This window comes from Astatotilapia calliptera, chromosome 8 (genome assembly GCF_964374335.1).
Source record: "Astatotilapia calliptera chromosome 8, fAstCal68.1, whole genome shotgun sequence".
In the NCBI taxonomy this organism is placed as follows: Eukaryota; Metazoa; Chordata; class Actinopteri; order Cichliformes; family Cichlidae; genus Astatotilapia; species Astatotilapia calliptera.
Window position 1 is genome coordinate 10,971,038 of NC_137429.1, and position 16,915 is coordinate 10,987,952.

General features: G+C 35.7%; 3 protein-coding genes across 3 annotated transcripts in view; 1 reads left to right on the forward strand and 2 right to left on the reverse strand.

Annotated features, from left to right (window-relative positions):
* Positions 1-1,125: 1,125 nt before the first annotated feature.
* Positions 1,126-10,487, reverse strand: adam9b (ADAM metallopeptidase domain 9b). The gene is made up of 22 exons (XM_026178467.2): positions 10,346-10,487; positions 9,941-10,047; positions 9,779-9,855; positions 9,621-9,699; positions 9,461-9,537; positions 9,050-9,242; positions 8,896-8,958; positions 8,570-8,641; positions 8,308-8,477; positions 8,088-8,178; positions 7,438-7,568; positions 6,765-6,936; positions 5,793-5,882; positions 5,486-5,681; positions 5,246-5,357; positions 4,263-4,443; positions 4,021-4,107; positions 3,823-3,928; positions 3,352-3,472; positions 3,164-3,263; positions 2,527-2,564; positions 1,126-2,399 (listed from the first exon to the last, which is right to left on the reverse strand). The coding sequence occupies exons 1-22, from the start codon at positions 10,413-10,415 to the stop codon at positions 2,276-2,278; spliced, it is 2,457 nt and encodes an 818-aa protein (XP_026034252.2). The 5' UTR covers positions 10,416-10,487; the 3' UTR covers positions 1,126-2,275.
* Positions 10,488-10,744: 257 nt separating this feature from the next.
* Positions 10,745-16,915, forward strand: part of LOC113028304 (poly(ADP-ribose) glycohydrolase) — a 31,122-nt gene continuing 24,951 nt past the window's right edge. Inside the window, exon 1 of the mRNA XM_080305440.1 lies at positions 10,745-11,490. The gene's annotated coding sequence lies outside the window, so the exon portion shown is untranslated. The remainder of the gene's footprint in view (positions 11,491-16,915) is intronic.
* On the reverse strand, positions 13,748-16,720 carry LOC113028384 (disintegrin and metalloproteinase domain-containing protein 9-like). Its single transcript, XM_080305441.1, has 6 exons — positions 16,246-16,720; positions 15,381-15,511; positions 15,037-15,199; positions 14,760-14,849; positions 14,444-14,639; positions 13,748-14,313 (listed from the first exon to the last, which is right to left on the reverse strand). The coding sequence occupies exons 1-6, from the start codon at positions 16,258-16,260 to the stop codon at positions 14,198-14,200; spliced, it is 711 nt and encodes a 236-aa protein (XP_080161567.1). The 5' UTR covers positions 16,261-16,720; the 3' UTR covers positions 13,748-14,197.

Consider the following 16,915-nt stretch of genomic DNA (forward strand, 5'->3'; position numbering starts at 1 on the left):
AACTCCAAGAAACCAAATGACTGTGATGGCATTGATATGGACTTAATTAAAGATATTATTGGATGTATTGTGAAACCATTTACCTACATTTGTAATCTGTCATTACAAAGTGGATTATTTTCAGATAAGATGAAAATCGCAAAGTTAGATCCAATGTATAAAGCTGGAGATAGCAAACTATCGGCCCATCTCTCTACAACTGCAGTTCTCTAAGATACTGAAAAAATATTTTACAATAGATTATATGACTTTATCACAAAAAAAACAATGTACTATATATAAAGCAAGTATGGATTTAGACCTAAAATGACCACAATGCATGCCTTAATGGAGTTTATAGATACAGTAACAACTGCTATTGAAAACAAAGAATATGCTGTCTGAGTTTTTTTTAGATTTAAAGAAAGCATTTGATACAGTTCATCGCAACCTTTTACATAACAAACTACATATGGGGTCAGAGGGGTGGCATTATCATGGGCTAACAGTTACCTTAAAAACCGTAAACAATTTACCCAAATAAATGCCATAAAGTCAGAATTGAAATCCGTTGTGTTCCAAAACTGATCCTTGGGGATCAGTTTTGGGGCTGCTGCTTTTCATATTGTACATTAATGAGATATGTGCAATTTCAACATCTTTGAAAATAATATTATATAATATAATACAAACTTACTGTGCTGTGGAAGTAACTTGGAACAACTTCTGAATGAACTAGAATATGAATTAAATAATCTGAAGACCTGGTTTGACCATAATAAATTAACATTGAACCTGAGTAAAGCAAAATTCATAATATTTGGGAAATGCACATATTCTACTAATAGTAAACTGACAATAAATAACAGTACCTGAAATAAAATTCCTTGGTGTGATAATACATCACAAACTATCCTGGATTCCAGACATTACTTATATCAAAGGCAAAATATCGAAGTCTCTGGCAAGGTTAAGGATCTCATAAATCAAACATCATTATATACTCTGTATTGTTCTATCATACTGCGGTACATGACATACTGTGTGGTTGTGTGGGGAAACAAGTACAAAACACACACCCATCCAATATACATTCTGCAGAAAAAGAGCAATAAGGATAACAAATGAAGCTACTTCAAGAGAACCTTCAAATCCACTTTTTATCAATGAAATCGATGAAATCAAGAAAAGTAAATCAATGCAAAAATTCACACATTAAGCAAGTGTTAAACACAGGGTGATTAGTTTATGTAAAAATGTAGTTTGTTGTTGTTTTGGTTTATGTGCTGAAAATGGTTTTATTTGTGTATGTTCAATGTGTTAGACTTGTACATAGTTAAACATATATGGATCAAATAATGTTGAATTCTGGAGATGGATTTGTAAGCAATGAAATTTGAAATAAGGGGGTAGGAACAGGAAAAGTGTAAACTTCATCCTACTCCTTTTCAAGCACACACATTATGTAGAAATATATATGAAAACTTGATGATTTTTAAGTTTTGTTTTTTCTCTCTTGTTATTTCAATTATATTTGCATGTTTGAAATAATATTCTATCATCTTTCAAAATATGTCAAAAATATCTGATGTGATGAAATGATTTCAAGTTAGTTTTGAGTCACATTCCTGTCACAAGGTAGAAGCCTCAAGAAGTTGTTATTGGCAAAGCCACTTTTATATACCCTTTATTTAAAAAACAAAAACAAAAGAGTAAAAAAGAGGCATAGTATTGAGGGCAACAGAAATTTCAAAATAAATAAATTGCAGTTCTATCAACACATCTTAAGTGGCCAAAATGGGCTGGATGCTGAAGCTTTATTTAGTTTTACATTTTATTTATTTTTTTTGCCATTTTGACTCTATGATTCTACACACAGTGTTTCTGTTTCTATTCTTAGTGTAGAAATAATTTAAAAGCCACAAGAATTTTTTACTCAGTTACAACGAAACAATCAAAGTCCATTTTTGATACCCTTCATTATTACATCGCACACATTATAACAATTGCATTTAACTGCAAGAAACATCAATAATATTTATTTTTTTAAAAGCACGATGATGTAAAATATAAAACTCTTTTTGAATTTTATTTGCATGTATCCCCAAATAGTAAAAAGACCTAATAAAACAGTCAGTAAACATTTACCAGCCTCATCCACTACCACATAATAACAGTCAATCTTACAAACAGCGTGCCTTTAATTAGTATTTTAAAATAGTCTCTTCATACAGTTTTGATCTGTAGCAAATTCATAACTTCAGAAAATAATTTAAATGATACTGTATGAAAGCAATTAGCTTGGTAGATGTTTCGGTTGGATTGGTCTGGGTACTCCAGGGCCTTGTACAGGAGGTGGTTGTTCAGGGGGGTCATGACTGTTTTCATCATCCCAGTAGTTCGTTTCTCCGTACTTGAAACTGACAGATTATGTTTAAAGTCAGAAACCAATCACACATGTTTGTTTGTGTACTGACAGCTTCAGTTTCCATTTATCTATGAGGGAAGTATGGATTTAGTTAAGTAAAAAAGTAAGTCCGTTCATACCCAGAAACTGGAGTTGAGGCAGCTGCTGGAAATGCAGGCTAGAATAAGAACAAGGCAAACACAACAATGAGCAACACTAAACATCTAACAGAGTTACCTTTCCTGTTTAGGGATTTGCATTTTCACTAGAAAATAAACAAACATTGCACTTCACGTCCTTCACACAAGTACACACTCTTTAAGTTTTAAGGTTTTACGCACAAGGATATGACATATTGCATGATGTCAGCCAAAATGCAGAAACAGTGTGTGAAAAATGAACTACACCCTGTGATCCAACAGCATCTAAAATCACTTTAAACAGCAATAACTTCATGTAATCATTTTCTCTATAAGTCTCACGTGACTGTGGACAATGTTGCTTCTGTTAATTGAGCTTTGCATGCACAGCTCTCTTAAAGTCCTGGTTTAAGTCTGGACTTTGACTGGGCCATTCTTTGACTTGGCTCCTTTATTTTTCAGAATGTTACAAATTTGCTTTGCAAAGTTTGGTCAACTTCTTCCTCTTGCATTTAAATCATTTTAGAACCTGTTAAGGACATTTGTAACATGCCCTAAGACGTAAAAGCCTTGGATCGACAGAGAGTGTACTTTCTTTTTACCATAACTATGAAGATAAGTGGATAAATATATTTACCCGGTTGGTGGGACGCTCAGGTGGAGGTATGGGTCTGGCACCCGTTTGAGCATTGCTGTTTGAGCCTGCATTTGTGTTTTTGGTCTGAGTCTTACGTAACCTGAAAAAGAAAAAAAAAATCAAAATGTACAACACCATATGAAAAACAAAACTATTAGTATGTACACTTAATTTGAGTTGAAGTTTACCTTTTGAGGCAAGGCTCTAAGGACTCTCTCCTAAAGATGTAAAGGAGCACCAAAATGAGAAGAACCAGAAGAGGAACCACCAAGAGGAAGAAGATCAGCAGGCCGTTTCTGAGGGAGTAGTCTTGTGCAAAAAAGAGATGTTTGTTCAGATGTGAATTAGGAACAATAGTGAAAATTTTATTGCACCAGGAGGGAACTTTCTAAAAGTTCTGCTTTTTATTAGATGAAAATTAATAGTGAACTATCACATTGTTTTTGATTCAGCAGACATACCCTGCATGTCGTTGGTAAAAATGAAAATTTTCCCATACAGATGATACAACAACAAATGCTACGGCAATAATGTCTCCACTAATGAGGGGATAACAGATGACTGTGTATCTAATGATGAATTCAGATGGTCATATTGCCACACATGTGGTATTAGGGGACTTATTTGTCATAAGTCATAACCGGTGAATTAAGACGTACCTATTTGAGCAGGGCCGCTGTCTATGCTGCCACCCCACCCTGACCTGTCACAGTAGGGTGGGCCCCAGCCATTTTCACAGTGGCAGTGACCTAGGTTGTTACAAACCTGAAATAAACATTAAAGAGTAAATATCCAGCAGGTCCTAAGTGGCTGGAATCTGAGTAAAGAAAGACAAAAAAAAAAAGAAGAAACTTTACCCCTCGGCCATTACAGGTGGTTTTTGCATCACAGATCAAGTTGGGCAGGAGAGCAGAGGCATTCACACACTGAAAGTTCACACAGGTCTAAAAGAAAAGTAATGTTACTTACTGCTGCAGTTAGATTGAGTCATTAGCAGTTTTTCCTTATGATGTTGACAGTATTTTTGTAAAAAAAAGTGATACCGTATTTGCATTAGTTGTTACATTTCTTTACTTTGTCATTAAAATAGTTTGCTCACCTTTCCTGTAGCACAGGGGCTGCCAGGGTTAACATAGGCTGGGTCCAGCACATCTGTGCCAAGGTTGAAGTCTGCATTAACACAAGTCTTCCCAGCAACTATTTTGATAGTGACTGTGGCACCAGGAGGAGGGTTATTCACATTCACGTTGGTGCACTGCACCTTTCCACACATGGTATTTCTGTGTAACAGAGTTAAATTAAGAAAATGAATCACAGTTGCAAATGACTTAAACACTGGATGAAAAAAAGGTAAATCTAATCATTAACTGAAATGCTACAATTGTATCTTATCACTCAGTTACTGCCATCAGATAAAGTAATGCTACTTTTTTTTCAAACACATTCACATATGCTTAATCGAATACATGCTGAATTTAGTGTACCAGCAAAGCTTCACATGCTCACGATGAGAGAGGAGATTCATGACATCATACTTATCAGCAATAGGTTGAAGTTAAAACCCAAGAACCACACTTTTATTTTAAAAACAAGTATAATCTACACTTCTGGTTTCTCATGTTTTTGTTCAATGAGTAAATATAATCTCACATTTAACATTTGGCAAGTAAAAGGAAACAAGTTTGTTCACAAATAATGTTGTTCCATAAGAAATCATGGCTAGATTTAAGTATCAAACCATAGTTAGGAAGGTGCTTATTTCAACCAAACATCTTTGAAAAGTGAACTCCAACAGGGGATCAAAAAATGGAAAATAAGAGGACTTAGAAAGTGCCAAATTATAAGAGTAAAATTGTCCATGTTTTCATTAGATATCATTAGATATAGCTATACATCATTGTACAAAAAGAGCAAAGTCTGAGGGGATGGGATTAAGATGGGAATTCTTCTCAGATTTGACCAACTTTATAAAAACAAAGTCGATGTTCAACATGACTAGCGCAGTACTTTTTCAACACATGTTATCTAAAATCCTTAAATTCATGAGATGATGAATTAATGACATCATTAGAGAGTACTTACGCTAAAGTACATTTGATGTAGTTTCCATTGCTGTTGGATCCACAGTTACCAAACCGATCTCCCTGAATATTTGCATCTTGGAAACAAATATCTGCTGCTTTTATTGCATTATCTGCCAAAAAGAGAAATAATATCCAGAAAAAAGAACAAGAAAAGTCTGAGAAGTCTTGCCTAGTGATCGTAACCACATTACTGAAAACTAAAAGCATGAAAAAAGTAATGAATTATTATTAGATGTACCTGGTGCAAACAGATGTCCGCACTGATAATCATATGTCTGGCAGCGTCCTTCATAGCAATACGCAGCATTGTTTTCACAGGGCAGACCATCCATGAGATAAAAGTCATTCGGACAGGATTCATTTCTTCCATTACAATATTCAGGAAGATCACAGGTATTGACAGAATTTCTGCATGGCGTTCCTGCAACTTTCAGCTAAAAAACAGAAGAGAGAAAAAAGTTAACTCACCCACATTTCCAAATGTTTTTTCTTGGTGCAAAAAGCACAATAATCAACCATAAAGCTAAATCCAACACATTTCAGACCTGACAGTTTTCACAACATGCTCCGTGAGCACATGCAGATCCGTGGGTAAATGTACATGTGGCAGCATTGCAGCACTTATTCGTACATTCCTGTATGAAACAGATGAAAAAAAGACAGTTATTAATTATTTAAACAAAAGATACAAAACTTCAACACCGCCAGAGCATTTTCACTCTCAGAGGCATGAAGCAGAAGTGTAATTGGGTAATTGTGCCGCAATAAGTGAAATTAATTTACAAAAAAGGTTGCAATTCTTTGCACATTGTATTTACTTTGTAAATGTCCGTTTCCATATTTAGACATCCTGATATGATATGATATCTAATATTCCCTCTTAAGACTTGATGCAATTTAACAGATAGTACTGTTAATTCAAATTTATAAGGCATGTAAGAAAAACCTTTACATGATTACCTATTGTTAATGCTTGTTATAAAGTATTATTTTCAGTGTGTTTGACTTTACAGTACTGAGCAAAAGACTTAAGCAACCCTTTATTTCATTATAGTTTGCAAGGAAACTGGAAAATAATTGCAGTGATTTACTGAAATTTGCAAACATACATGGAACTACAGTGTTTTTGTTTTTTTCATTTGCTGCAAATAGATTTTCAGGTCAGTCACTTCTCCCTCCCCCCCCCATCTGTCCAGTTTCCTCAAAGATTTGCACACCATACCAAACATGCCATGTTTTTTGGCTAATGGCTCTTTGGCAATCACCTTGATGGTGCAAAAATACAATTTATGATTGCTAAACTACGCTATTTTTGGTATTTCCTGAATATTCAAACATTTAAGTGAAGTAGCTTAAAAAATATAATAATAAAAGAATAATAAAAGAAATGACCTTTAGATGAACTCTTAGAAAGTCTGAAAAACTATTGTTCAATAAATAAATGGAAGCAAAATATAAAGAAATGAGGGTTGGTTCAAGACTTCTGCACAGTACTATATTTGACAGTAGTACTCTACCTGTGGTTTGCCACAATCACACTGCTCCCCTTGTTCCAGTAGGCCGTTGCCACACTCAGGATTGCTAATCACATTTGATGCAGCGGGCTGATTTCTCAGACACAGGCCTCCTCCTCTTAAAATCAGTGCTTCAAAATCTGCTTCACTGCACTGGCTAAAATTTGTGGCACCACTGCAAAATAACAGGATAAATCATTTATAGAAATATACAGTTGGACAGGCCTCATATAGATGTTTTTAAAAACCCTACTATAGTGAAAGGTTTCTGTTGTCAAATTCTAAATATCTATACTGATCTAAAACCTTTATATATCTTTCAGCACTGATGGTGCCATTCCAGATGTTAAAGCTGCCATTTCCATAGGCACTAACGCTCCTCTTCAGTTCAGCACCCAGGTTTCCGAAAAAGAATTTCAAATTTTGATTCGTACAACCACAGAACAGTTTTTCACTTTGGTTCAGTTCATTTGGAATGAGCTAGTGACGGCGTTTTCAGATAACGTTCGCATACAGCTAGACCTTTACTAGTGATTGGATTCATTGTTTCCTTAAATTTGACATATCGTCCCAAATTTTCAGAATTGGAATTGTAAGGAAGGTTAAAAAAAAAAAGACTTCTACGGAAAAAACAATAAATTAAACATTTTTTGAACATTAGTGAAAACTGTATTACCTGGCACCTCCTGACATGATGCAGCTTTTTCCATTACAGGCGCAGTTCGCAGAGTCATGATTCATGCCCAGGTTATGACCCATCTCATGAGCCACCACAGTGGAGACAAAAGCCAAATTGTTGTCGCTAAACTGTAAAAAACAAACACAGGACATTAAATGGTGACATTTTAACAAAATTTATGCCCAATTTGCAGCTCCTGAACTTGAAATGAGAGTTTAAATCAATGATATGATAAATCATTATTCGTGTATAGCCAGAAGAAAAAAAATGTAAATGAACTTAAAAGCATATATCAAATATATCTACAAAAAATATAATATTATATAGTACATATAGATTTCTATTAATATTAGAAATCAATTTATTGATGTAATCACTTTCTCAACTGCAATAGTAATAGCAATTGATACATGTTATACATTATGTTGTTGGACTAATAAGAAAAGCAGTTTCCAAAAAGACTTTGTAATAATACAAAGAAAGATGCATTGTCATGGTGGTGGAGTGCATTCAAGTATAACTTGTTTGACTAGAGTAGAATGTATTCAAAGCCTGCGAGAATAAGCTGCAGTTTTTATGAATAATGTATGATTGGTATCAGTTTCTGTGTGTCAGCTGGTGTTAGAAGTTAACAGAGATGAACTAACCACATTGATTCCTCCAGAACTTGAGGCAGAGCAGACTGTGCCCACAAAGGCCATACCTAATACACCTCCTGGATATGCCCCAGACTGACCACTAACAAATATGGAAAAAGGGGTAAATGTGTCAGAGAGCAGTTGATATTCTGATATTAAGCATTATTGATACAACATCTTGCTCAGAATAAATAAATAAACCAAAGGACAAAGACCACGTGTTACTTACACAATGAGTTGTCCAATGTCATGCCTGATTTTGGGTATCAGAAAAGTCTTCCTCCACTGAACAAAATTTCCCAACACATTTCCTGCACTGCCGTCCACACTAAAAGGATTACTATCCTTAAAAATCTCCAGGCCCACCAGGACAACTCGGATGTTCAGCTGCTTGTAGTACTACAGCAAAGAGGAAAAAAAATACCAGTGTTTTAGTACAGAATCTAGTTTAATTAGGCACGTTTTCTTTTACAAACTACTTAAAATCTCACCCCGTCCAGTAGATTAGCCATTTGCACCATCTCCTCTCTCACTGCTGTTGCATTGTTTTTCTTAAAAGTATACTGTCAACACAATTAATTTGTATTTAATGGCATTTACATTAACATGCTGCTCAATAGCTTTGGCACTATATTTTACAATATAAGCACTCCAGATTTTGTGGGAAAAGTTATTTTAAAAACTATTATATGCCTGGTGACACCAGGAGTAATATATTCATTTACTGCATCAGTTTACAAAAGCCTAGTCATTATTTCCATATCAGTGAGTTCATAGACACATATATATCTATCTACATATATATTTACACACTCACCCTGAGATTATCCACAACCAGCACCAACTCCACATAACTGGTCTGTGGTAAATTGCGTTTTCTCTGTTAAAGCAACAAAAACCCCAATGATTTTCATGTTGCATAACCTTTTAACACTGCAAATATATGTTGAAGTAACAAATGAGCATTTAACCCGCAGCAGAGAAGTCAGGGATTGGCCAGGCTCAAAGGGTTCGTGGCTCGGCACTGAAGTAGCCTCAGTAACGACTCCACAGGTGATGGGCTCGGTCTGAACGTCCTCCAAAAGGTAGAGAAGGTGGTCATTGGTGGTGGACTGTGGCACAGGCTCCAGGCCAAAGGCCTTATTTTCAAAGAAGATCACACCCCTACAGAAAAGCATTCAAGACATTCTAAGTGACAAACGCTCTAATTCTATTCAGGGGCTTGGCATGGCAATCCTGTAGCAGGTACTATGAGCTCAGGAAACTTAGATACTATTCCTCAAAAAGGTTAAAGCAAATCATTGGCCCTTATCGAGAGCATTTCCCAATAACCAGAATAACTGGAAAATAATTTGAATTGTTTTAAATAGGGATAGTCAAACCTGAGACCAGAGCACGTGCTCAGCGCTACCATTGAATCCTTATAGCCTTCCACCTCCCCGTGGTAATAACAATGTACCTGAAAAAAACAACAAAATGAAAACAGGTTTTAGAGTTAATGCTCAAGACCAGCCTTATAACTTAAGGTGTGTTTCAACGTACATGTTCTTTCGGATACGATGTGTTGTAGTTCCCGGCAGCGTCACGTGAATATTGAACAAAATTTGGGTGTAAGAAGTCTCTGAAAAGAAAAGATGTATATATATTTGTCTGCAGCATTAATATAAGCTTATAATGTCACTACAACCAAATTCACATACCTGTTCTTTTTTAGATGAATGACATGCTTTTGGTTGTTTATGTTGACTGCATATGACACTGTCTCATCTCCATATTTCTTAATATGTAAAGAGCATTTAAAAAAAAAGTTCATATTAAACCATCAGCTGAAAAGATAATTCAGTCAGGTATCAGGTACTCACATCTTTTAAATGATGTTGTCTGTTGATGCTCCTAGACCCTCTATGAATCGCTTGAGGATTTACAATGGAATACTTGGAAAGCTTTGATGTAAACCCCTGGAAAGCATCTGCAATGTAAATTCAACAAGATACTATAAAAATAGAGAAGTCACTCCATGATTATATAATGCTAGTCTTCAGGAAAAGAGACATTTAAGAATACACCCAAATTAAAATGACCAGAACAACATTTAAGCTTATTTTGCTGTACTTTCAGGAGCTAAATATGTCCTGATTAATCACACACAGCTTTTTTTTCTGGACTCCCCCCCCTTTTTTTTTTAAGAATGAAAAATTCCAAGTTTTCGTTGTATGTCCTTTAACATCGACAGCCTACGCATTTAGTCAAGCTCAGAGGAGTCTTACCTTTGTTATCGATCCCAGAAATAAAGGAAAAAACAAAAACAGTTATTAGGATGTGATTTTTGATGATCATTTTTGAAGTCTGTAGATTGCGTCCCGGTTAGGCCCACAGAGTGCCTGCGTTGTGTCTTTGCTTCCTGCTCCTTGTCAGGTGGCTAACGATGGGTGTGGCTTTGGACAGGTGAGCGCCTTAGAAAACCGGACTTTGTTGCAGTGACAATTCAAAGCGATTTGTCAGAGGATTTTTATATGAGAAGTTTTCTTTTAAGCGTTAAAGGTTATATTTCAGTCCTACCTTACAACTTTGTCCCAAATAACTTTTCTACCAAGAGACGCCTCCGTTTGTTTGTGTTGTTAATATAAAGATTGCAATCTTTTAACAATACTTGCTGAGTGGATATTTTCGATATATATTACGTCAGGGTTAAGATCTCGGAGGCTATTTGGAAGTCAGAAATTCGAGGAGCTTCTGGATAAACCAACTATAGCATATTAGTCTAGTGATGACATAGTATAGGCTACACACAGAAATTATCATTACGTTCTTTATTTAAACAGGTTGTATCACTGAGATCAAGATTTATTTTCCCCAAGAAATACCTGTGTACAAAAGACATTTACAGTCTAAGTTCAAAAAGTAGGCAGACAAAGCACATTATTCACGTTTACAAACTAGAAGGCATGAAAAAAAATAACTGCAGATGGATGTAATTATAACTTTTTTTTCTTTTTTTTTTAAAAAAAACAACCAGAATTTAGCTTCATATTTTTTTTATGAATTCATTAATATTTTATTTTTGGTAGCTCATTTCATTGGTCAAATCCATTCTTACCAAGTTCAGTGTGACAAGAAGTACAGCTAAAATGAGCTGTAATTAAATACCTTCCTGCCTCATTATCTTTGATCAGAATCAGGTGTTTCTCATTATCCTGCTTTGTCCACTTCCATTGATCACTTTGTATGTATTTAAGCCCACTTCTTGCTTTAGATTTTTGTTACATTATACTACTTTTGGCTACTTGAGCTGCCACTGGTTGAATTTCTGGATTCTGTTTGTATAATGGCCTTTTGGATCTTTGGCTTCACCTTAATAAAGTACCTTTTCAGTGTACTTTGAATCTGCATTCCAGACAACACCCAACCAAAGGTACACCTATTTATGACAACCAAGCATTCAAGTTTCGTCACCATGAAAAGTTTTACTATGTACCATTGGCTGCAAACTGGTTGTCTTTTAAAAGCAGACTTGAGATTTACAATGGCCAAATCAAAAGAAGATCCTTTGTGAACTGCATGAAAATATACATTACAATAATGACAGAAATAATAATAGTTACTTACACAGAATTTCAAGTCCAAAAAGCTGACCTGATAAACTCTAGTCTCAATTCTCCAGTCTCAGGTAGGTTTATTTGGATTTCAGCAAATAAAATGGCTCGCACTATGATGCTAAATGGGTGCAAGGCAGGGCAAAGGTGACAATAAGGAGCAAAGGGTCTGATTGATCCAGTGAAATGTCTCTCTGCCTTGACTTTGGAGTCTCTCAGTGCAGAGAAGTATGCTTAAGGTTTAGAAGACGGATAAGTAATTAGAAGTCAATGTTTCAAAGTATTGAGAAAAATTAAAGTGATTGTTCAGTTTGTTTGTGTCAGAGCTATTAACCGTTTCTATCATTGATCTCAATCCACTGACCTGTGTTATTTGTCTACAAAAGCTTTTAAAATAGTGACCCCTGCTGACGGTTTCATGACAAAACTGAACCACACATCCCTTCTCCTCTATTCTTCCAAACTGAACCTTTGGCTCATACATGGCTTTCCTGAACAGGTATTAATGAAAAAAAAAAAATACAAAGGAGAACATGAACCGGAACTGATAGTTTTTCTGCATTCCAACATTCCAGTTCTCCATACCAAACACTGACATTTAATTCAAGTGAAACCAGTTAGGCAGATCAGCTTGTGTATCTCCCTTTAAGGTAGATGTGAAATCAGTGAACATAAAGATATTATTGAAAGATACATTAAAAATATGAGTTTAATTTTAATTTAGTCAACTTCCCTTGCCCCTGCACTGATTACATTTTAAGCAAAAGCATCATTTCTTCCTTAAATAACAACAAAAAAGGCAGTGTTTCCTTTCTCTGTCGAGATGATTAAGATATTTACAGTGTGTCTCAAAATGTAGAGCGACACCAGAATGAGAAAGACCAGAGGATGAACCACCAACAGGAAGAAGACCAGGAGGCTGTTCCTGAAAGAGCAGTCTGTGGTAGAGAAAGTCTTATTACTTAATGGATTAGCAACGTATATCAATAACTTTTTGTTTTGTCATGTTTTTAAATCAGATTACCAAAAATCAGTGACTTTTAATAAATAGTAACAAGTAATAGTATCAGTGCCAGAGGCTATTAAGAGGTGCACAAATAGTTCACTTGTTGTGACCAAATTTAAACCAGATAAAGTTTTAGCTTTTTATCTGTGCAGGCATCAACTGTTAGATAGAACATGGATGATCACACATCATAACTTGATAATTATGTTATTTCTGATCCAACACGCATATAGTTAAACTGGGAAATTTACACAAAACAGTTTCACCAAATTGCCTAGATCAGAATAAGTTACCACAACCATGTCAGTGGAGGAACAGAACAATTTATTCAACAGTAATTTGAAATACTGTGTCTCTAATGATGAATTCAAAGGACTTTGTTAGCCCAACTCAGCATTGATGATCATAGGTCTATTCAAGTCCACCTACCTGAGCAGGACCACTGTCTATGCTGCCACCGTGCCCTGACTTGTCACAATTAGGTGGGGCCCAGCCATCTTCACAGTGGCAGTGCCCTTGATCATTACATACCTGAAATAAACATTAAAAAGAGAAAGTCTGACATGTCCTAAGTGTCTGTATGAAAAAAGAAAATGCAGTTTTACCCCTTGGCTATTGCAGGTGGTATTTGCATCACAGTCCAGGTTGGGCAGGAGAGCTGAGGCATTCACACACTGAAAGTCCAGACAGGCCTGAAAAAAAATTACTTACTGCTGCAGTTAAAATGAGTCATTAGAAGATTTTCCTTCTTATAGAAACACTATTGTCATAGAAAAAGTGAAATCACATTTGCATTACTTGTTACATTTCTTTCTGTTGTCATTAGCAACGAGAGTCTGCTCACCTTTCCTTTACCACAAGGGCTGCCAGGGTTAACATAGGCTGGATCTACCACATCGGTACCAAGGTTGAAGTCTGCATTAACACAAGTCTTCCCAGCAACTATTTTGATACTGACTGTGACACCAGGAGGAGGGTTATACACATCCACATTGGCGCACTGCACCTTTCCACACATGGCATTTCTGCATCAGGAAGTCAAAGAAACAATCAACAAACCTTTAAATGGTATGCCAAAGATGCCATTATTTTCTTTATTCTAATCAAAGGCTCTTTGTAATTGCACTTTTATTAAAAGTTTTCGCATTATCTCACTTGGACGGAAAGTATAGCTTATTTGAAAATTTTAATCTTGCCACAAAAAGTTTCAGCAAGCGCTGATGTGGGTTCACAATAAATGATTCAGGTAGCTAAAAGTAATCATGTAATATTTACGAACAGTGAACTTCATTAGTTGGCACTGTACACCTAGACAAGGTGCCAGTTTATCACATTGAGACAGACATTAGCTCATGCTCACATGCACATCTAGACCCAATTTAGAATCAACAGTTAACCTAATTGAGCTGTGGGAAATAAGCAGGATACCCAAGGGAGAACCAATGGAGGTACAGAGAGAGCAAACTACTTAAATTCACAACATGTTAAATTAATGATGTCTAATCATTAAAAGACAGTACTTACGCTAAAGTACATTTGATGTAGTTTCCATTGCTGTTGATTCCACAGCTACCAAACCGATCTCCCTGCATATTTGCATCTTGGAAACAAATATCTGCTGCTTTTATTGCATTATCTGCCAAAAAGAGAAATAATATCCAGATAAAAACAAGACAAATCTGAGAATTCTTATCTTGCCTAGTGATCGTAACCACATTACTGAAAACTAAAAGCATAAAAAAGTAATAAATTATTACTGGATCTACCTGGTGCGAACTGATGTCTGCACTGATAATCGTATGTCTGGCAGCGTCCTTCATAGCAGTACGCAGTATTGTTTTCACAGGGTAGGCCATCCATGAGATAGAAGTCATTTGGACAAAATTCATTTGTGCCATCACAATATTCAGGAAGATCACAGGTGTTAGCAGACTTTCTGCATGGTGTTCCCAAAGCCATGATCTTAAAAAAAAGAAAAAACGAAAAAAACCCAAAACTCAAATCAAACCTACTTTTATGTTTTTGGAATGCACAAGAAATGAAAAATTGCAACACAGAAGCAAAGTCCAACACATTTCAGACCTGACAGTTGTCACAACATGCTCCATGAGCACACATGGACCCACGAGTAAAGTTACATGTGGCAGCATCACAGCACTCATTCTTGCATTCCTGTATATAATAGATGGAAATAATTATTCTTACTTACACAGACAAAAAGATATGTCATGACGCAGATGTTTATGTGCACCCTAGTTAATAAAATGCGTAACATTTTAGATTTTGCACTGCACCAAGAATACAAATGATAACATTAGGTATTTTTTCCAGTGTGTGTGACCGTATCTTAAAGTAGTACCTCTGGTCTGCCACAGTCACACTGCTCCCCATTCTCCAGTAGGCCATTGCCACATTCAGTCACATATGATGCAGTGGGCTGATTTGTCAGACACACGCCTCCTCCTCTTGAAATCAGTGTTTCAAAGTCTGATGCACTGCACTGGCTAAAACTGGTGGCACCACTACAAAGTAATGGGATAATCCATTAATAGAAATATGCAATTGGATATGCCTCATATCCAATTACATAATTGCATAATAATAATTCATATGATTCCACTTGAAGGAATAATAAATGCTGAAAAATTAAGCATGTAGAAAACACAATAAATCACACTTTTTTATTTGTGGAAAATGTCTTACCTAGCACTTCCTGACATGATGCAACTTATTCCATTACAGAGACAGTTCACAGTGTCGTGATTCATGCCCAGGTTATGGCCCATCTCATGGGCCACCACAGTGGAGACAAAAGCCAAATTGTTGTCGTTGAACTGTAAAAAAACCCCCACCAGTATATTTAAATTGTGACATTTTAATAACAATTATGCCAAAATGTATATATGTCTGTGTATATATGTCTCTGTAAGCAATATGTATATATATATATATATATATATATATATATATATATATATATATATATATATATATATATATATATATATATATATATATATACATACATATATATAAATTGATACATTATTACATATCCAGTGGTATGTAGCCTATGTATTATCTCAGCAGGGCTGCTGTACATTGAATGGCCAGCACATATCAGGAAGCAAAGCAGAACATAAAACATGCAACGTGAGGGACTGTCAAAATAAGACAGGAACCAAACCACAGACATTCCAATTTACAGTAACATAGGGAAAATGTGAACAAACAATGAGAGCACACACACTTTGAAGACAGGACACAGAGGCTGGACAGAAAGAGGGGGAAAAAGCCGAGACTAGAACGGAAGACATGGGGCACAACTGTAGGGACAGACAGGGATACAATATAAGCAAAACAGAACAGAACTAGATAAGAAACAAAACTATAGATTGTTAATAAATAAATAAAAACAGGAAATGGGAAAACAACAAAAAACGCAAAAAAACTGGGACCAAAACGCAGGGATCCTAACACTGAAGGAGGAACTAGAAAGCTACTTCCAGTTATCAGGAGAAGGAGTACAAAACTAGCCTGACTCCAGATGAAGTAGAGTTGTTTATACCTGAGACCAGAGCATGTGCTAACTGCTACAAGTGAATTCTTATATCCTTCCACTTCTCCGTGGTAATAGCAATGCACCTGGGAAATGCAAAGAAAAAAACAGGTTTTAGAACTAGTCTTCAGATCCAGCCTTACAAATGAGTTTGAGCTTAAACTTACTTGATTTGCTGGATATGATGTGTCGTAGTTACCGGTGGCATCACGCAAATACTGAACAAAATTTGAGTGTAAGAAGTCTCTGAATGGAAGAGAAAAAAAAAATTATTCTAAAGCACAAAAAAGGAACTTACATTAATATCTGTGTGGCCTAATGCTGCACATACCTGTTCTTTTTCAGATGAAGGACATGCTTTTTATTGTCTATAGTGACTGCATATGACAAGGTCTCATCTCCATATTTCTAAATGTATACAAAAAATGTTAAATGTTCCATATTAGACCATCTGCTGAAAAGATGATTAGGTCAGGTATCAGGTACCCACCTCTTTTGAATGTCGTGGACTGTTAATGCTCCTAGACCATCTGTGAATCATCTGAGGATTTACAATGGAATACTTGGAAACCCCATGGAAAACATCTGGAAGGTAAATTCAGTAAGATACTATAAATACTGAGAAGTACTCACTTATAATCTCATTATCACTTATCAGTAAAAGGTCTTTTAAATGCCA